The 18,367-nt window shown below is 38.2% G+C and overlaps 1 protein-coding gene across 17 annotated transcripts in view; it reads left to right on the top strand.

The window, feature by feature from the left end:
* The window catches only part of MICU3 (mitochondrial calcium uptake family member 3), a 100,318-nt gene extending 94,546 nt beyond the window's left edge, over window positions 1-5,772 (top strand). For 11 of the 17 annotated variants that reach the window (XM_071212623.1, XM_058289983.2, XM_058289980.2 and 8 more), the window contains 2 exons: window positions 754-822; window positions 3,402-5,772. In XM_071212623.1, coding sequence (XP_071068724.1) covers window positions 754-799 — 46 coding nt within the window. In that variant the 3' untranslated portion in view covers window positions 800-822; window positions 3,402-5,772. Of the gene's footprint in view, window positions 1-753; window positions 823-1,761; window positions 1,861-3,401 lie in introns of those variants that run through there. The other 6 variants (XR_009184042.2, XR_009184041.2, XR_009184043.2 and 3 more) reach the window with 5 other exon arrangements.
* Window positions 5,773-18,367: the final 12,595 nt, after the last annotated feature.

The following is an 18,367-nucleotide window of genomic DNA, read 5'->3' as shown; positions in this document are numbered from 1 at the left end:
GAAATATCTCGAATTTTTCTTATTTTATCAGACACACATTTCCAAGAGGCAACATGAGGCTCTTGTCATTGCATACTCAATACTTTCTATATGGAAAAGAAATAAAAGTATCCTTTTGAGTTGAACTTCTTTTCCTGTTGACATCTTATATAGCACACAATAATTACTATAAACTCAATGATTTTCCCTTAGGAAACTTGTTTTAAAGACTGAAATTATAGAATGAATCCATGAACATTTATACATTTAACGTATCTGTGGATGTGCCACAAATGGAAAAAGAAATTTTAAATTAAGATGAACCACTGGATTATTTTTATCTTCCCCCTTTCAAAAGAATCTAAGTATTACACATTTAAAGAGAGAAAAGTTTACATATACAAAAGTCAGTATTCATCTTAACCAACGTTTTTAAAGATTTTTAATGACTTTTTAAATACAAGTTGTATGGATAAAGATGCTGTATGTACTTAACTGCCACCTAGTGGTTACTTGTTAGCATTTTACATGGTTGCACGTGAATTTCTGGTAAATTGCTAGTAGAGATCTCAGAAATAAAGAATCTGTATCTTAAAAAAAAGAAAAACATTTATTTTAGTTAGCAAAATTTAGAATCAAAATATAAACGGCTATAAATCTCTGCCATTTTATTGTGCATAAGTGCTATTGTGTTTTTATTTTTATTTGTTGCGTACCTGTGGCTCCCATAACATTTCATTTACGTTTGAACAATTTTGATCCTCTATTCCACAGGGTTATAAAACAGTTCAGAAATATCCCACTTTCAAATCCTGTCTGAAAAAGGAACTTCATAGCAGATAAGTATGTTAGCTTCTCTATTTTTCTAAATAGGATGGTTCAGTAACAATTTGGGAGGGGTCTTAATTTATCTTTCTATTATAAAATTCAGAAAACAGCTGAGATAGAATTAGAACTTAATTTTAAGAGGGCATGATTTCATTTTACATGAAATTTTCAGTGCCAGAGGTGGTCTTCACAGCGAAACTCTAGCTTGCGCCCGCCAGGTTAGGTCTTCAGGTGGAAATACCCGCGGTGGTGCTGCGCAGGTCAGGGCGCCAGAGGAGGGGCTGGGGGGGACGTGGGCGAAGGGGCTCCGCGCTGACACAGGCCAGGCCGCCTGCTCGCTCGCCTGCCCGGCGTGTCCACCTTTCAGAGTTCCCGTTTTCACTGCTTTCTCCACTATTTGAAATACAGTTCTTTCTTCAGAGCCCCTCTCCAGTGTACCTCCTTGGTGAAACCTCTCTGAAATCTTCCCATCACCTCCTCAGCACAACGCTTGCCGCTGTGATAGCACTTAGCCTCTGATGCTATCTGCACAACCAGACTGGGAACTTCTTATAGACATATCTTAATATTCACGTTTGAAACTCCCCATTGCCTCGGCAAAAAAAACACACCAAAACTTGTATGTAATAAGTACCCAATAAATGCTTTTATATATATATATATATATATATATATACACACACACACACACACACACTTTTTTTATTTTAAAGATACTTAGATTAGATAAAGGTTACAAAAATATAGGGGATTCCCATATGCCCTGCTCCCAACCCCTCCCACACTTGCCCACATTAACAACATCCTTCGTTAGTGCGGTACATGTGTTCCAATTGATGGACACATTTTGGAGCCTTGCCACAAAGTGTGGATTATAGTTTACATTGCAGTTTTCACTCCCACACACTTTTGTAAGTTATGACCATATATAATTGCCTGTATCTGTCATTGCAGTGTCATTCAGGACGATTCCCAAGACCTGAAAATGCCCCCCAAAATGGACTGGAATACTCATTTGAGTGTCTTGATTAAAAAAAAGTTTTTGTTTAACCTGTAAGTTTTACCTGAGCGAAGACAATATAATGACTCCAAACTGGAATGTTGTAATCCAGGATTACCTAAGGAATATCTACTGTCTTCTTTAGAATCATGATTCCACACATCTGCTGCAACAATAGCAAATATTTTTAGAGTTATTATCAGGTGTCTGGCACTGTACTCAGCATTCTTCCACATGGAGTATCTCATTTAATCCTCACAGATAAATATCCCATTTAGCAGCAGAGAAAGTTGAGGCTTAGAGAGCAAATAATTTATCCAAGGTCACAGGACTAGTAAGTGTCAGGCCTGAATTTGGGCCTCATGCTGTCTGATGGTAAAGCCTGTTATTGATTATTTACTATACTATCACATGGAATCAGGGATTGAGGAAGATACCATGGATTTGATAGATTGGTATTGACCCAAAGAAATATCTCAAACTTGTTGCTAATCTCCAAAATGAGAGTTTTTTTCCTTTTTCTTTTAAAAGTCAACTCTAGTGTCACACTAATAAAGATGTTGTTTATGTGGGAGGGGTGGGGAGTGCGACATAGGGGAATCACTATATTTTCTGGGTAACATTTATGTAATTAAGTATCTTTTAAAAAATAAAATATATATTATTTTTTAAATAGTCAACTCTGGCTATAAAATTCTAGTCTGTTGTAGGTCGAGATTAGTTGGGTTTCTACAACAGAGATTTTGTTCATTTCGAAATGCTTGCAAACATATTTTTGTTGTTTTTCTCAAGATTGAAATATTTGTGTATATGGATAGCAATATTCCCCAAAGTGGTTCCACAGGATATCAATGCATGTTATTCTTTAAAAAGTTACTTAGTCAAGTAAGTTTGAGAAATACCGTAATAAGCAACGTTAAATAGGTTCTTTGCCCATAGCTTTTAACTTTGATACGCTGCTATTCAATTTGTCTCTCTGGGGAAACTGCAGCATTCAGCATTTTGCCAGTTAGTACTAAGGCCTAGTGTTTTATGGAACCCATTTTGGGAAATGCCGGTAAAATATTTAGAGGCAAGTAGGCTTATTTATTTATCTAAGCTGATAGTTGTTGAGATTATGCTAACAAAAGAAGTCAGATTTATTTTTTTAGAGTAGAAAAAAATTTTATTTTAATCTTCCTATCTCTAGATGAAGCAGCTTTGTACTGCCCTGTGAGAACTTAAACATTAAGAAAAAAAAAGGAGAACCATTGCATTTATATGTCCATGTAGATAACGTTCCCAATCAAGTTAAAATTATATCAAACCAACACACTAACACGATTGACTCTGCAATAGTGTGTAGATCCAGAGGTGGGAGTGACTCCATTTATTCTGGGCCCTCCTAACCTGAGGAATAGACAAGTTACTGCAAAGAACACTGGCCTTTTAAATTAAAGGAAAGCTTCTATGATTAATTTGCATCTTTATTTCTTATATTTTCTGTTGTGTTATAATTGTGTGCCTTACTATCTCATAATCACAGTAATATTAGATTTATACCATCAACTCCAAATTACATCCTAAATAAATATTTTGTATTTTTTCAAATTAGGTACTTGTAAAACAAAGTTAAAGGATTACTATCTACGTGACAAATACAACAAGGAAAATTTTCAGAGAGTTGTGGAATTAGGTCTGAGAGCAGAACATGTAGAAATGAAGGAAAAGGTACAGCTATGAAAACTGTAGTCCTTGAACTGAATCCTCAGACGTAAGACAGGTGAAGCGCATCTTCCTACTGACTACAAGTGTTACGTGTTATCATTTTGAGCTTTTGCCTTGATTTGATTGAACTTTGCACTTCTTCATTCCCTTCAGAAATACATAGATTCTTCCAATGACTATATGAAAATGTATTTAATTTATTTTATTTATTTATCAGATATTTCAAAATAACTTATGGCTCATGGAGTATAGATCACTTAAAAATGAACATCGAATGTACATTATTTTCTTTGGTTTTAGACTCAACTTATTTTCAGAAAACAAATATTGCTGGAGATTTATGTTAGAATCCTTAGAATTGTTAATCTCTATTATTTATCAGATTGTTGACCACATTGAAAAAAAGGTTGACAAATAGAAATTTGACTACTTTATGACATAATAGTTTACATTGTACTTTCACTTTTAGAAGTACTTAATTAACATATATTGTTTTGAATCATAAAAAGTTTTTTAAAATTTTTTGTTCATTTACCAAAGTCACAGAATGTCTGGTATTCTTTATAACATAAAGAAATTTTAAATTGAGAGATTTTTTTGAAAAGGTAGAAAATGTCTGCTGAAGGTAGAAATAGCGTAGTGGTTGTAACAACAATCACTGTCGTCGTAATTGTCGTAAACACGAGGCTGCTCCTGACGACAGGTCTTTTGTGTTAGTAACTAGTAAAAGTGGCATCGTCAGGCTCGTGACTTACTGCATATTGTTCTAGTGTATGTCGGTAGTGTCAGAGGTATTGTGGAAGGACTTGAAAGACATGTATAAGGTAGATGTTGATATTTTATTTCTTGCAAAAGGACCACATGCAAAAGTGATGCCAAACATCCAGTGTTCAGAGTAATTATGAATAAATATAATTCAAAATAATGTCTTAGAAAAGGAAAAGCTTTGTTGAAAAACAAAATTAGATTTACACAAGAGAAAATAATTTCATAATAACAGAAACCTGTTTAGGTAAAAAATGCATAGTGTATATAAGGATACTATACAAAAACAGTGAATTTAAGCTAATATATACTGTATGTGTGTATGTATGTATGTGTGTGTATGTATGTAAATACTGTATGTGGACAGTAATGTTCGTTTATCTTCCCTTCTAAGACATATTTTAATTTACTCACACTCCAACTTTTACATTGCTTTTGCATATAAAAATAGGAAACACTGACTTTTTATGTTATTAAATGTGAAATTGATAGCTCTTCATCAGCATATTTATATAAGTAATGTTACTTCCAAGAAAATGTTGTTATTGGCATTGACTTTGTGTTTGTTAGACTTTTTATATTGTTTATCTGACACTGTTTATTGCACTGATATAATAAATGATTAATGAATGGAAGGATCTCACAGAGCGTAATAATTTAATATGACCTGTTTACAACACTGATTCAACTGAGTATCTTGTAAGACTGACTAAATGAAAAGCGCCTGCCCACTCATGTAATGTGTCCAGGTCTAGTTTACCTTTCATTGAATGTAAACATTGAATGCTAATTATTTGCTATCTAAAATAATCAAAAGACACAATTTGCTTTAACTTTTAACTGTAAGTTATATTATCTCTTATTTATGGGGAAAATGCTTTTTAAAACAATCCTGTAAATATAGATCAAAACCAAATTAGCCAATTAAAATCCTTTATAATTCTCCCATTCCTCCAAGGAAGAACACTGTACTACCAATGCAAATTTATTCTTTATTCTTTATTGCTTATCTGAGTGAGTGGATGAATATAAGCTTATAAGCCTGCAGCATAATATTAAAATGTGAATAAATAAAATACTCTGATGAATTAAAATGTAAAGGAGTAGTAAATCACAGTGATTCCCTCTGTTTTATCATTCTTGCAGTTTATCATCTATAAAATGGAAAATAAAAATATCTCACTTTCGTTGTTTCCATAGATTTAAAAACTTAAAGGCTTTGGAAGCAGTAATTTGGTAAATACATGTTTGCTAGCATTCAGTAGTTCCTTTCACAAACAGCTGTTTGGAGAGATGGTGATGTACATAAAACTTGAGTATCAAACTTCTACAGAAAGTCTGTGTGATAAAAGGCTTCTGGTACTTCCCAGTATCATTTCATAATAAGAAATTAGTTTACGCTTCAATCTACTGTTCTTATTATAAAATGTAATTGTAAAGCAACCTGACTGAAATTCTGATACTATCTTAAAATAAATATTCCTGCCCTTGAATCAAGACTTCGTAATGCTTTGCCTTTGCATCTATCGGTGGACTAGCATCTTCCTGAGTGTGTCGCCTTCACACTTTGGCAATCTCTGTGGCAATCTCTGTGGGCCTCCAGACCTCCACGGTCCTGCCTTCTGCTCCGGCGGTGCCTGCCTGGAAGCTGATTTCATCACTGCCTGTGAAGGGAGCACCTCAGAGCGGCAAAGCTCCCAGAGGATGCTGTAGAGCGTCCTGAGGTACAGAATTTAGGGAACTTAGAGTTAGGGAAAGCTTTTGAGAATTTTTTCATGTGACTTAATGGAGTATCAGTTTTGTTTTACAGAACTGATTAGTTAAATGGCTTAAAATAATTGAACCAACACTACTGCAGTCCTTGTTTTACTGATGTTGGTATTTTGTAACCATTTTCTTCCTAAGATAACTCTTAGAAATCTGTCAGTTTTCAAAATACACTAGTTATTATCCTACCTTTTATAACCATACAGTGAATATACATCTTTTGAATAATGCTTTCACTTCCAAAGTATGAGAAAACATGACTCATAAAATATTCAGAATAAAATAAAAATTCTGACTGATGTGAAAGCATGTATTTTTTTCAATTGGCAGCATTTTTACTTAGTAACTCATAAAATAACAGTCCATCTTGCAATCAATCACATCCAAGAGTCTGTGAAATAATATCTGATGAAAATCAGTGCAGAACTATAATTCTCTTTACATCTCCATATCTGTATGATCCTCTTCATAGCACACTCAGTATTTCAGCACACATCTTATAAACTATGGAATATACCTGCAAATGTGGTAGTGTGCATATAAATGTAAATACCAAGAGAAAGTAAAGAAAACATTATTATAAAAGCTTTATAGAGAAGACGAATTTTGTTCAACATTTTTAAGAGAGGGACAGTGCTTATTAGAAATATAATTTTAAAAATGAGAATAGAGAGATCTGAATGAGGTTTTTTTTAAATTGGGACTGACTGAGTAGATAGCTTTTAAAAAATTTAAATCCAGGTTACATCAGTAATGGCAATATGTCATTTCGTACACCAGACTGAAAAGATAGATTAGTTTTGTAGTAGATAGCATTGGTGCATGTGAAGGCAATTTGGTGAGGCTGTAAGTTTGGGGGCAACCGTTTTGGAGGGCAACTTAGAAACATCTCAAAATTTTGACCTAGAATTCTACTTCTGGGATTGTGTCTTACAGATAATTTCCTAATACATTTATTTATAAATGTCCGTGTCTATAAATATATCTATAGAGTGAAATAGTCTGTAACTTAATAATAAAATCTTATTTAATCAGAAATTAATTCATCCTCAGATTCTTCACCAGAATTACAAATATCTTGTCAATGCAGTCAAACACATCAGGAAGTTTATAAGTTTATTTTTAACTTTTTATTTTGAAACATCTTCAAAAGCACAGGACAATTATAAAAATAATACAAACCCCATACAGAAAACTCCAGCACACCCTTATCCCCCCTTATGCCTAGAGCCACCCCCTCCAGCCGTTGCCGCATTCGTCGCATCATTCCAGCCACCCAGCCATCGTTCCGTCCATCTGTGTGTCTATCTGTCCACTTACCTATTTATAAATCCATCTTCTGAACACTTGCATGTATACATCAAGCTCCTTCAACGTTTAATACTGCCAAATGCATTTCCTAAAGACAAGGTTATTCACTTGTGTATCCACCTTAAATTCAGCTATCAAGTCCAAGAAATTTAACCTTGATATAAAACATGCAGTCTCTGTTCCTTTTTTTTTCATACGTCCCAATAATTTCTTTTTGAGCCTTCTCTCATTGTTAGATCAGTTATTTCTTTTGTCGTTGTTTCCTTGGTCTTTTTTTAATTGTGGAAACATAAATTGTCCCATCTCAGCCACTCCCAAGTATACCATCAATGGGGTTAATCACATTCATTGTGTTGTGGTGCAATCACCACCTTCCATGACTAAAGCCTTCCCATCTCCCCCAACAGAAGCCCTCTGCTCATTTTGTATTTACTCCTAGTTCCCCTGCGCCCTGCCCTGCACCCTGCATTCTAGTTTCCATCTCTGTGGAGCTTCCATATTCTCTGCTATTTTCTTTACAGTTACCATAGGGCTTAAATTTAACATCCTAAATCTGTAACAATCTTGTTCGCAATCATACCACCCTAACTTCAATAGTATATGCAAACCAAGTTCTCATAGTCATCCGTGCCTCCAACTTTTTGTAGATCTTCTCACAGATTACATGTTTATACACGTCCCAGGTTTCCTCTTCCTCATTGATGGTCTCTAATACTTTAATCTTTGCCTGGGTTTCCACTACCTGTGTTTTGGGGGGGGTGGGGGGTGGAGGGGATCAGGATTGGTATGTTTTGTAATCTTCTGTTGAAACCTGGACATTTTGATATTTTAATGTGCTAACACTGGAATTTAGATTCTGAGGCATCTGCTCCTTAAGCTTGTATTCAGCTAGTATTATGACAGAGCTTTCCTTGAAATAAAAAGAAAAGAAAAAAAGGAAGACACCTTTCCCAGTTCTGCAGATGAACCTGTGCCTGTGTTCTCCTGCAGGGCTTATCCACTCAAAGACCTTAGAAAGGGGAAACGGACTTGACCCAGTGGTCAGGGCATCTGTCTACCACATGGGAGGTCCGCGGTTCAAACCCCGAGCCTCCTTGACCCGTGTGGAGCTGGCCCACGCGCAGTGCTGATGCGCGCAAGGAGTGCCGTGCCACGCAAGGGTGTCCCCCGCGTGGGGGAGCCCCACGCGCAAGGAGTGCGCCCGTGAGGAAAGCCGCCCAGCGTGAAAAGAAAGAGCAGCCTGCCCAGGAATGGCGCCGCCCACACTTCCCGTGCCGCTGACGACAACGGAAGCGGACAAAGAAACAAGACGCAGCAAATAGACACAGAGAACAGACACCCGGGGGAGGGAGGGGATTAAATAAATAAATAAATCTTAAAAAAAAAAAAAAAAAGACTTTAGAAAGGACCCCCAGGCCAAAGCTTAGGGTCCTCCCTGATCCTTTCTGTGCATGCATCTCATCTTGGGCACGCACCTGTGGCCCTAGGAATTCCCCCATTTACCTGGTTCCAAATGTCACCTGTTCCCCAGGAAGGCTCCTCATTGTCCCAGGCCCTGCACTGTAGGTCCTACAGCCAGCAGCCTCTGGCCGGGCAGCACGCCCTCCCTGCTCTCCACAGTGCATGGAAGGAGCCTCCCACGAGCTGCTTCACCAGCAGGGCACCAGAGAGACTGGACCGGACCGCCATGCTCCCAGTGTGTGCACAGGTTTGCTCTGCTCCCCCGGGAACCAGGACCAGGGTCCACCCTCCAGGAATGGGCCAGCTCCACGCTAGCTGGGGAACCCCAGGAGAGCGCCCCACTTTGAATTGGACTTTTTCTTGATTTGGCATTCATCCTGTTAGTACTTTCCTTTACCTGTTTTCAGGAGCTTTCAGAAAGATGTTTTCGCCAGTCCTTGCTGGTTGTTAAAGTGTTTCTGGGGCAAAAACTCCACTATCTGATTGGGGTGGGTTGCATACCTCTTTATTTTTTTAAATTTATTTTTTATTTATTTCTCTCCCCTTCCACCCCAACCCCTAGTTGTCTGCTCTCTGTGTCCATTCGCTGTGTGCTTCTGTGACTGCTTCTATCCTTATCAGCGGCACCGGGAATCTGTGTTTCTTTTTGTTGCGTCATCTTGCTGCATCAGCTCTCCGTGTGTGCAGCGCCATTCTTTCTTTCGCGCTGGGCGGCTCTCCTTGCGGGGTGCACTCCTTGTGCATGGGGCTCCTCTACACGGGGGACACCCCTGCGTGGCAGGGCACTCCTTGCGCGCATCAGCACTGCGCGTGGGCCAGCTCCACACGGGTCAAGGAGGCCCGGGGTTTGAACCACGGACCTCCCATGTGGTAGGCGGAAGCCCTAACCACTGGGCCAAGTCCGCTTCCCCTTTTTTAATTACTATTATTTTAGAAATACCTGCTGGAGCTCTCCATTTTACTATCCTTTCTAGAATGGTGGTTCTTTGTGTTTGCTGCAGACATGAAGAACACCATCCCGAAGAGTCCATTCCACCTCCTCTATCTCCCACATCTTCCTCTTTCGTGTGTGTGTGTGAACAGGAACTTTACATTTCCTGAGGAAGGCTGGGTGGTAAATACAATTTTGAAATCTTGTATACCCGAAGTTCCTTTCTTCTACCCTCATGCTTGTGTGATAATTTGTCAGGGTATAGAATAGCACATCTTTTCCATCAGAATTTTGAAAACACTCTCCCATTGTCTTCCACTTTCACTGTTCTTCTCAAGAAAGTAGGTATCGTTCCGATTCCTCACCTGCTTTTTTTCTCTGTCCAAAATTTCATGAAATCTTCTCTTTTCTAAAATTTCATGTTGATATACCTTAGTAAAGATATTTTCTTACTGATTTTGCTGGACACTCAACAGCCCTTTCAACCTAAAATACATACAGCTCTAAAAAACCTCAATGCATTCAGTTCTTAAAATATATTAGGATTTCCTCATTTTATCTTCCAGCTATTCTCTTGAGTTTTCTTCATATTTTGATTTTATTCCATTTTTAATTTTTTTCTCTACATTTACTCTTATTGTCTCTGTTCTCATTTTGTGTATTCATTATATTTTATTCTCTAATCTTTAATTTCATTTCTTTAAAAAATTTTTCTTCTCCATTTGTCTCATTCTTTTTTTATGTATATTTTTATTGTGGGTCTCTCATATTAGAGGGTTTCCTCAAATCTGGTAATATATTTGTTACATGTATTTGCTATATATCCATATTTTAAAACAAATTGGAAGTTCTCAGTCCATGGGAGGAGCTTGTGTATACGTCTGTGATGTTCTGACTGGGCCATTTCTCTTGAAGGACCTTGACTGTCGTACTGGTAAGTGTTCTCTTTCTGGCTGATCAGATTTCTCCCTCCTGGTAGATGGAAGCCTTAGCAGCTATTTTGTTAAGAACTGGGTAGGAAGAAGGTCTTTACTTAGCCCTTCTTCACTGTGATACCTCAACCTTCAGCTGTGCTCTTCTCCCTGAACCTAGAATTTCTGGTTTGACCTGCAGAAAGTGTTCCGCTCGTGCAGTGGAGAGAAGGGGGAAGGAACCTGAGATCTAAATGCTTGGTAAACAGACTTTGAGCAATCCTGTTTCAGCCCAGCGTTTCAGAAGGACCTCCTGAGTCCTTCGATTCGGACCTTTCAGCAAGTCTCCAGTACGAGCCTGCTTCTTCCCGGGTTCTCCCTATCGCAGATATTTAAATTTCACTTTTCTCTTCCATCTATGAATTAACTACCATCTGCTTCTGGGGTTTAAAAATTTCGTCACAACACACTCCTTTCTGGTTTTCTTGACCTTGAAAAGGCTTATGCTTTTTTAAAAAATCCTTCACTGTCCTTTTAGTAGCATTTCATGGGAGTGGTAATAAAGGTGTGTCCAAAACAACGTATTTATCCTCTGTTCATAAAGTAAATCTGGAAGTCCCATCAGGTAACTTTAACGATGGCTACCTTTGAGATGGAGGCCACGTGCACATTTAACAGAACCGTTACTGGACTGTTTGGGGTTTCTACCATGTGCTTCTTGACTCTTTAAAAAAAAACAAAAACAACACAGGTTTTTAAAACTAATATCTCTGTCTGGAAAAAAATGGGCCTAATAATGAAGGGCATGGGACGGGTGAACTTATTCACCAAGTACAGAACTAAGGTTACTTCTTGAATTGGAAAGTGATGGTTTTAAGAAAAGCAAAAGTACAGGATAATGGTGATTGTGAATTCGTGGGGCTAGCATATACATGATTTAAGCTTGGATGGTGGAGATGGAAAAGTAATAAAAGATTTCCCGTGGAAGTTAATTTACTGGATTAAAAAATTAAAGATTACAGCCAATACTCTCTGGCAATACATTTTGGTGACATTTACCGTGAGACATAAAACTAGATCATTAGACGAATTCAATATAGCATTTTCTATATGAGTATTTTTGGAGATGAAGGCAAAAGGGAGCTTGAAGATAAGCAGATTAGTCTGCCAGCAGATTTAGAACTGAGGTAAAACATAGTTTATGAAAGAATGAAAGAACTCTAATAAAGAGGTTTCCAGCTTATATTTCTTTACTCCTACCAAGCTTTAGGTGCTTTAAGAGTTAAAAGTTTAAGCTGAAAAGTCTATAAAAATGCACTCTGAAAATCTATCCTTTTTTGTGTCATTGCTTTTTGGTGCTAAGAGGTTCTCAAGAAAGTGAGTATCTTATGTACCATTTGTGCTATAATATTTAATTACAGTGAGTGTACAGAAGATTAGCTGTCTCAAAGATTCTTTTGAAATCAGATTGCACATCAAAACTGCATTGTGCCCTGCTAAGCAAATTTAAGAAAGAGGAGAAGGTGATGTCAAGACTTATTGCAAAATGAACAAATAAAGAAATAGGATTTGCTTGGTGTTCGGTCTATTATAACATAGCCAAATGTCAGCCTTCATTTATCAACTTAAATATGTTTTTCTAAAATTTACAAAGATTTGTTCTGTGGAAAGTATCCTTATCCAGTATTTGGACATGAGAAATAAACAACAAAAATAGGCTAGATAGATTATACTAATAAACTAATAAATTGCCATATAACTATGTACACTAATAATTAGGGTAAAGGTCTTTGTGCCTTTTATGCTTGTTATTTTTCTTATTGTAAAGTTAATGTATGTGGTTTTGCTCCCAGTTTCATGAAGTTTTAAAAGTTCAGGTTAACTTATGCTCCATAATAACTAGATCTCAAATACAACATACACCTGGAAGCATTTCTAGACTCCAGTGATTTTCTCCTTTCAAAAAATAAAAAAAAGTAAAAATGAATTGCAATGTCTTAAGAGTGGAGGATTGTGGGAAGATGGTGATATGCTGACAGGCAGAGCTGAATGCTCTCACAAAAACAATGGAGAAAGAGTCAAAAGCTGTCCAAGAGACCTGCTTTGGGAGTCAGCAGACCAGGACAGTGCTACACAACTCCCAGGAGAGTGAGGGACAGAGATGAAGAAGCTGAAATGGAAAAAGCGAGTTACCAACCCTGGCGGTGGCCAGGATGGGCTCCCCTCCTCACTCCCCTCTCCCCAACCCCCCAAGATATTAAGCTGGGGTAGAACACCTGACTCACTGCAGCTGACTGAGAGGAGGAGCAGACATCTTCCTCCCTGTCATTTCTTACAAGGGAAAAGAGAGGGGGAGGTCGCAGTGCTTTTCTTCAGCGATGGCCAATGGAGCCCACTTTGAGTCTCCAGTCTGGAGATTCAGCACAGGAAAGGTACACCACCTAGCACCATCTAATGGCCAGTCTGGAAATTGCATGGACAAAACCTGTTCCTGCTCACTGTATCCAAGCCCTCAGAGAAAATCTTTGCCCCACTAATGAGTCCCAGGTCCCGATTTTGAACTTAAGCTGGACAATTTTAAAGACTGATAATAAATTGGACCAAATATCTAAGAGCCATGAAAAAAATAGACGAGAGAAAAATTAGCCATCAGAGTAAATTTAATAACATACTCAGATGCCTAGACATTAGCAAAAAATTACAAGCCATACCAGGAAACAGAAAGAGATGGCCAAAAGGACAAAATGTCCTGAAGAGATACAAGTTTTAAGACAATCAGTGATAATCACAGAGTTCTCCTAAATCACTTCAAAGAATTTAAAGAAAATATGACTAACACCATGGATGAGATTAAAAATACATTGGGAGGGAAGCAGATGTGGCTCAAGCAATTGGGCTCCCACCTACCACATGGGAGGTTCATGGTCTGGTTCCTGGGGCCTCCTAAAGAAGATGGCGAGCTGGCACAACAGGCAGGAGCTGACACAATAAAGATAATACAACAAGAGACACAAGAAGGAAAAATAAAAAACATGGCAGGACACAAGCAGGGAGCAGAGGTTCCTGGTACCTCCTAAAGAGGCCTAGTAGGATGACAAGCTGGCACGACAGCTGATATGACAGGACGATATAACAAGATACACAAGGAAAAACAGAAGTAGAGACACAACAAAATCAGGGAATAGAGGTGGCTTAAGTGATTAGTCACTTCCCTCCCACACTGGAGGTCCCAGGTTCAGTTCCCGGTGCCTTCTAAAGAAAAAAAAAAAAAAAAAAGACGGACACAGCAAGGATGAAAACAATGAGGGGGTGGGAAAGAGAAATAAATCTTAGAAAAAAACTGGGAGCACATAAGAGCAGATTTGAATTGCTTGAAGGCAGAATTAGTGATTTCAAAGAATATCTGAACTGGAAAAGACAAAGAAGAGAATGGAAAAACTGGAACAGAGTCTGTCCATTATTGCTGTCCCAGAAGGAGAAGACAGTAGAAAAGGGGCAGAAAGGATATTTGAGGAAATAATGACCAAAAACTTCCCAACCTGCATGAAGGACATAAATATCAATTTCCAAGAAGGACAACACACCCCAAAAAATAAATCCCAATAGACCTACTATTAAGAATGACAAATATCAGAGATGAAGAGAGGGGTCTGAAAGCAGCAAGAGAAAAGCAAAGTATCACATACAAGGGAAGCGCAATAAGATTAAGTGCCAACCTCTCATCAGAAACTATGGAGGAGAGAAGAAAATAATGTGATGTATTTAAGGCATTGAAAAGAACTGCCAGCCAAGAATTCTGTATCCAGAATTCCTTCAAAAATGAGGGTGAGTTCAAAGTCTTCTCTGACAAACAAAAACTGATAGAATATGTTACCAAAAGACCAGATTTGCAAGAGATACTAAAGGGGATCCTGCAGCCTGAAAGGAGAAAACGGGTGAGAGATTTGGAGAAGAGGTTAGAAATGAAGATTATTAGGGAGGGTAAGTTAAAGAATAAGAAGACAGACAATAGAATGATAACAACAACAGAGAGCTGAAGGACAAAATGGATAAATAATGCCTTTATAGTTAATAACATTGAATATTAATGGATTGAAACCCCCAAACAGAAGACATAGACTGATAGAATGGATTTTAAAAATGAGCTGTCTGTATATTATCTATATGAGGCGTACCTCAGATGTAAGGACACATCCAAGTTCAAAGTGATAGGTTGGAAAAAGGTATTTCATGCAAACAGTAACCAAAAAAAGAGCTGGAGTAAACCAGATAAATGTAAAATAACATTATAGTCTATGAACAATAATTAGTGCAACTGGCAAATTGTTCCTGTGTTCCATATTCTGTAATTTTTTTCATACAAAATAAACATTTGGGGAAGCAGATGTGGATCAAGCAATTGGGCTACTGTGTACCATATGGGAGGTCCAGGGTTCAATGCCTGGGGCTTCCTGGTGAAGGCGAGCTGGGCTGTGTGGCGAGCTGGCCCATGCAGAGTGCTGGCCCGCATGAGTGCTGCCCCACGCAGGAGTTCTCCCCATGTAGAAAGCTGATGCAGCAGGATGACCCAACAGGAGAAGACACAGAGGAGAGACAATAAGAGACATGGCAGACTAGGGAACCGAGGTGGCACAAGAGAGTGATCACCTCTCTCCCACCCAGAAGGTCCCAGGATCGGTTCCCACAGCTGCCTGATAAGAACACAAGCAGACACAGAGAAGCGCACAGCGAATGGATGCTGAGAACAGACAAGGGAGGGACGAGGGAGAAATGAATAAGTGAATCTTTAAAATAAATAAACACTTGCTTTTAATTTAGGAGGGCTGGAGAAGAGATATATTTTTTGGATACCTCGTTATTCTTTCTTTTTCTTTAACACTTATCCATACTCTTTAATTAAAATAATCTATCTGGATCAATAATGATTTAGCATGAATACTGTTGAACAAGATTTTGAACTTTTCTTTACATAAATTATGAGTTGAGAAATTGTTATTTGGGGTTGTAATTCATTCCAATAACATGTGAAGAATTCCCAAATAGGGATTTGATTCTCTAGAAAGAATTATGGCCTAAAGGGAAATGAAGTAACAAAACCAACAATTTATTTCATTCTTAGAGATTATTATGTCCAATAGTTAGAGCTGTAATATAAAAATTAGAATTATGTTATAATTTCTATTGTATTTGAATAACTTACATTTATAAATGTTTGTTGTTATGCAATCTATTTTTTATAAATGATTATATTAAATCTAACCTGGCCTTGCACTGATGTCTAAAATTTGTAAAATGTATTTTTCTATTTATTTTACAATTTTACAATAAAGGACTTTTTTTTTTTTGCCTCCCGCACCCCCGCCCACTGTTTTTGCTATTGGTGTCCATTCATTTTGTGATCTTCTGTATCTATTTCTCTTTTTTGTCTTCTCATCTTTCTTCTCTAGGATTCACTGGGATTCGAACCTGGGGACCTCTGTATGGAGAGAGGTTCCCTGTCAATTGCACCACCTCAGTTCTTGGTCTCTGCTGCACTTCACCTTGACTCTCCCCTTCATCTCTGTTTTGTTGCATTATCATCTTGCTGTGTGACTCACTTGTGTGGGCACTCAGCTCACCGCATGGGCACTTGGCTCACCATGCAGGCACTGGCTCACCATGCAGGCACGCTTTCTCTTCTTCTTTTCCACTAGGCGGTCCCAGGGATCAAACCTGGGTTTTCCCATATGGTAGGCGGAAGCCCTATCACTTGAGCTACATCTGCTTCCCAATAAAGGACTTTTTAACAGCTTTTTTAGAAAGCCATTGATTATACACTTTGAATAGATCCTATGATATGTGAATATATCTCAATAAAAATGCTTAGTAAACAAATAATTGTGCAAGAGTAGCCAGAAATAGCAGCTATGTACAGTAGGAGAAACAGAAATTGAGAGGTGAGGAATTTTCTTGTCTGTTTATTTTTATTATTGAAATAAAGTGCTTTAATAATGATTGAAGTCATGAACACACAGCTATGATTTTGTCAAATACCATTGATGGTACACTTTAGATAAATTGTGTGCTTTGTTCATTTGTATCAGTAAAATTGATTTAAAAAATTTGATTATGATGATAGTTGCTAAACTCTGCAAATACACTAAAAACCATTGAATTGTTCACTATAAATGGGTGAATTTTATGGTATGTGAATAATATTTCAATAAAGCTGTTTAAGAACACACAAAAAAAAGTCTTAAGCGTGAGCCCTAAGTAACCAGGGGCCAGGACTTGATTTGCGATTGCTGTGAATGCCCAGGAATCAGAACACACGGCCGAGGCTCCAGGGCAAAGCAACAGAGTCCAGAGGTGCTTGGCCAGGATGGTAGGGATTCTCCGGGCTTCAGGGAGAGGGAAGATTGCCTTGCGGCCAGTTTCTACACTAACAGTTTGTGAGCATACTGAGCCCCTAAAGAGCAACGAGGAGAACCTGATGGTAAGACGGCTCCTCTGAGCTAGACACTCAAAGGGATTCTAAAGGGTCCTGGAACAAGCATACACAGATACACACACACACACAAATGACTGAAGCAGAAGAAGACAGCTCACAGGACTCCTAGATACTACCATCAAGCATAAACTTTTGAAGACGACCAAATACAGAGAAGGCCAGTCGTTACGAGTGAGAATCAATAAATTTAGACCTCCAAAAATGCAGGTGTTGGAACTGAATATAGGTATGAAATGAACTACAAAAATGGATATACAGAAAACATTGTAAGAATTAAGCATATCCTTGCCAAATACAGAGCTTCTAGAAAAAAAATTGCTGAAATCAAAACCTCCGTGGGAAGTTTTTGTTCCAGCCGTGACTGAGTGACTGGTGTTAAATGTGCCCTTCTAACACAAACAACTGGAATATTGTACAACAAGGAGCACAGGGCTTTGATCCTCGAAAGAAGGGACGCTCGTGGGGTGACCCTGTGTTCACGCTGCTTTCTGCCTAGAGGCACTTCCCAGCCTGCAACGTAGTGGGATGGAACCCAGACAGAGAGCAGACATGTCAAGGGATGGGAAAAATGAGGCCACAGTTGCAGGGAGTTCACGTGGTTGGATTTTATGAGGCAGGGTGCCAAAGAGAAGGGAGCTACACAGAAAAAGAGCACCAGGAATCTGCATCGAGGTACTCCTAAGTCTGACTGAACATAAGCTGCGCAGAAGCTGGGTGAGACTCCTTGAGGCCTGGCAGGAAACAGCTGCTGGAAGTTACACAGTGCTGAGAGACATTGGCGTTCAAATCAGCCAGACATAGACACCTCACTGCAAACTGCAGTAACAACTGAAGACCACATAAGCAAAGCTACTCTAGCTTTAGGATAAGGACTACCATAGACTCATCCTAATAAAACCAAAAATTAATTCTCAACAGAATCAATCCGATCATCATAAAACAACCACCTACCCTAACAAGACTCAATACTCTCTAAAGGAAGGCAACAAAATCCATATTTTCAACAATGTAGTTTCCACAGCATTCACTATAAAAGAAGTAATAGATATGTGAAGGAGTTGGAAAATATGACCTTTAGCCAGGAGAAAAATCAGTCAATAGAAGCAGCCCAGAGGTGATTCAAATGTTTGATTAGTACATAAAACTTTAGAACAGCTATTATAAAAATGTTTGAGTATTTAAAGGAAAAGACAGAAATAATGAGAAAAGAGATGAGG

Source organism: Dasypus novemcinctus, chromosome 29, assembly GCF_030445035.2.
Source record: "Dasypus novemcinctus isolate mDasNov1 chromosome 29, mDasNov1.1.hap2, whole genome shotgun sequence".
NCBI lineage: Eukaryota > Metazoa > Chordata > Mammalia > Cingulata > Dasypodidae > Dasypus > Dasypus novemcinctus.
Note: the sequence above shows the minus strand (reverse complement) of the source record. Positions and strands in the feature narration are given on the sequence as shown.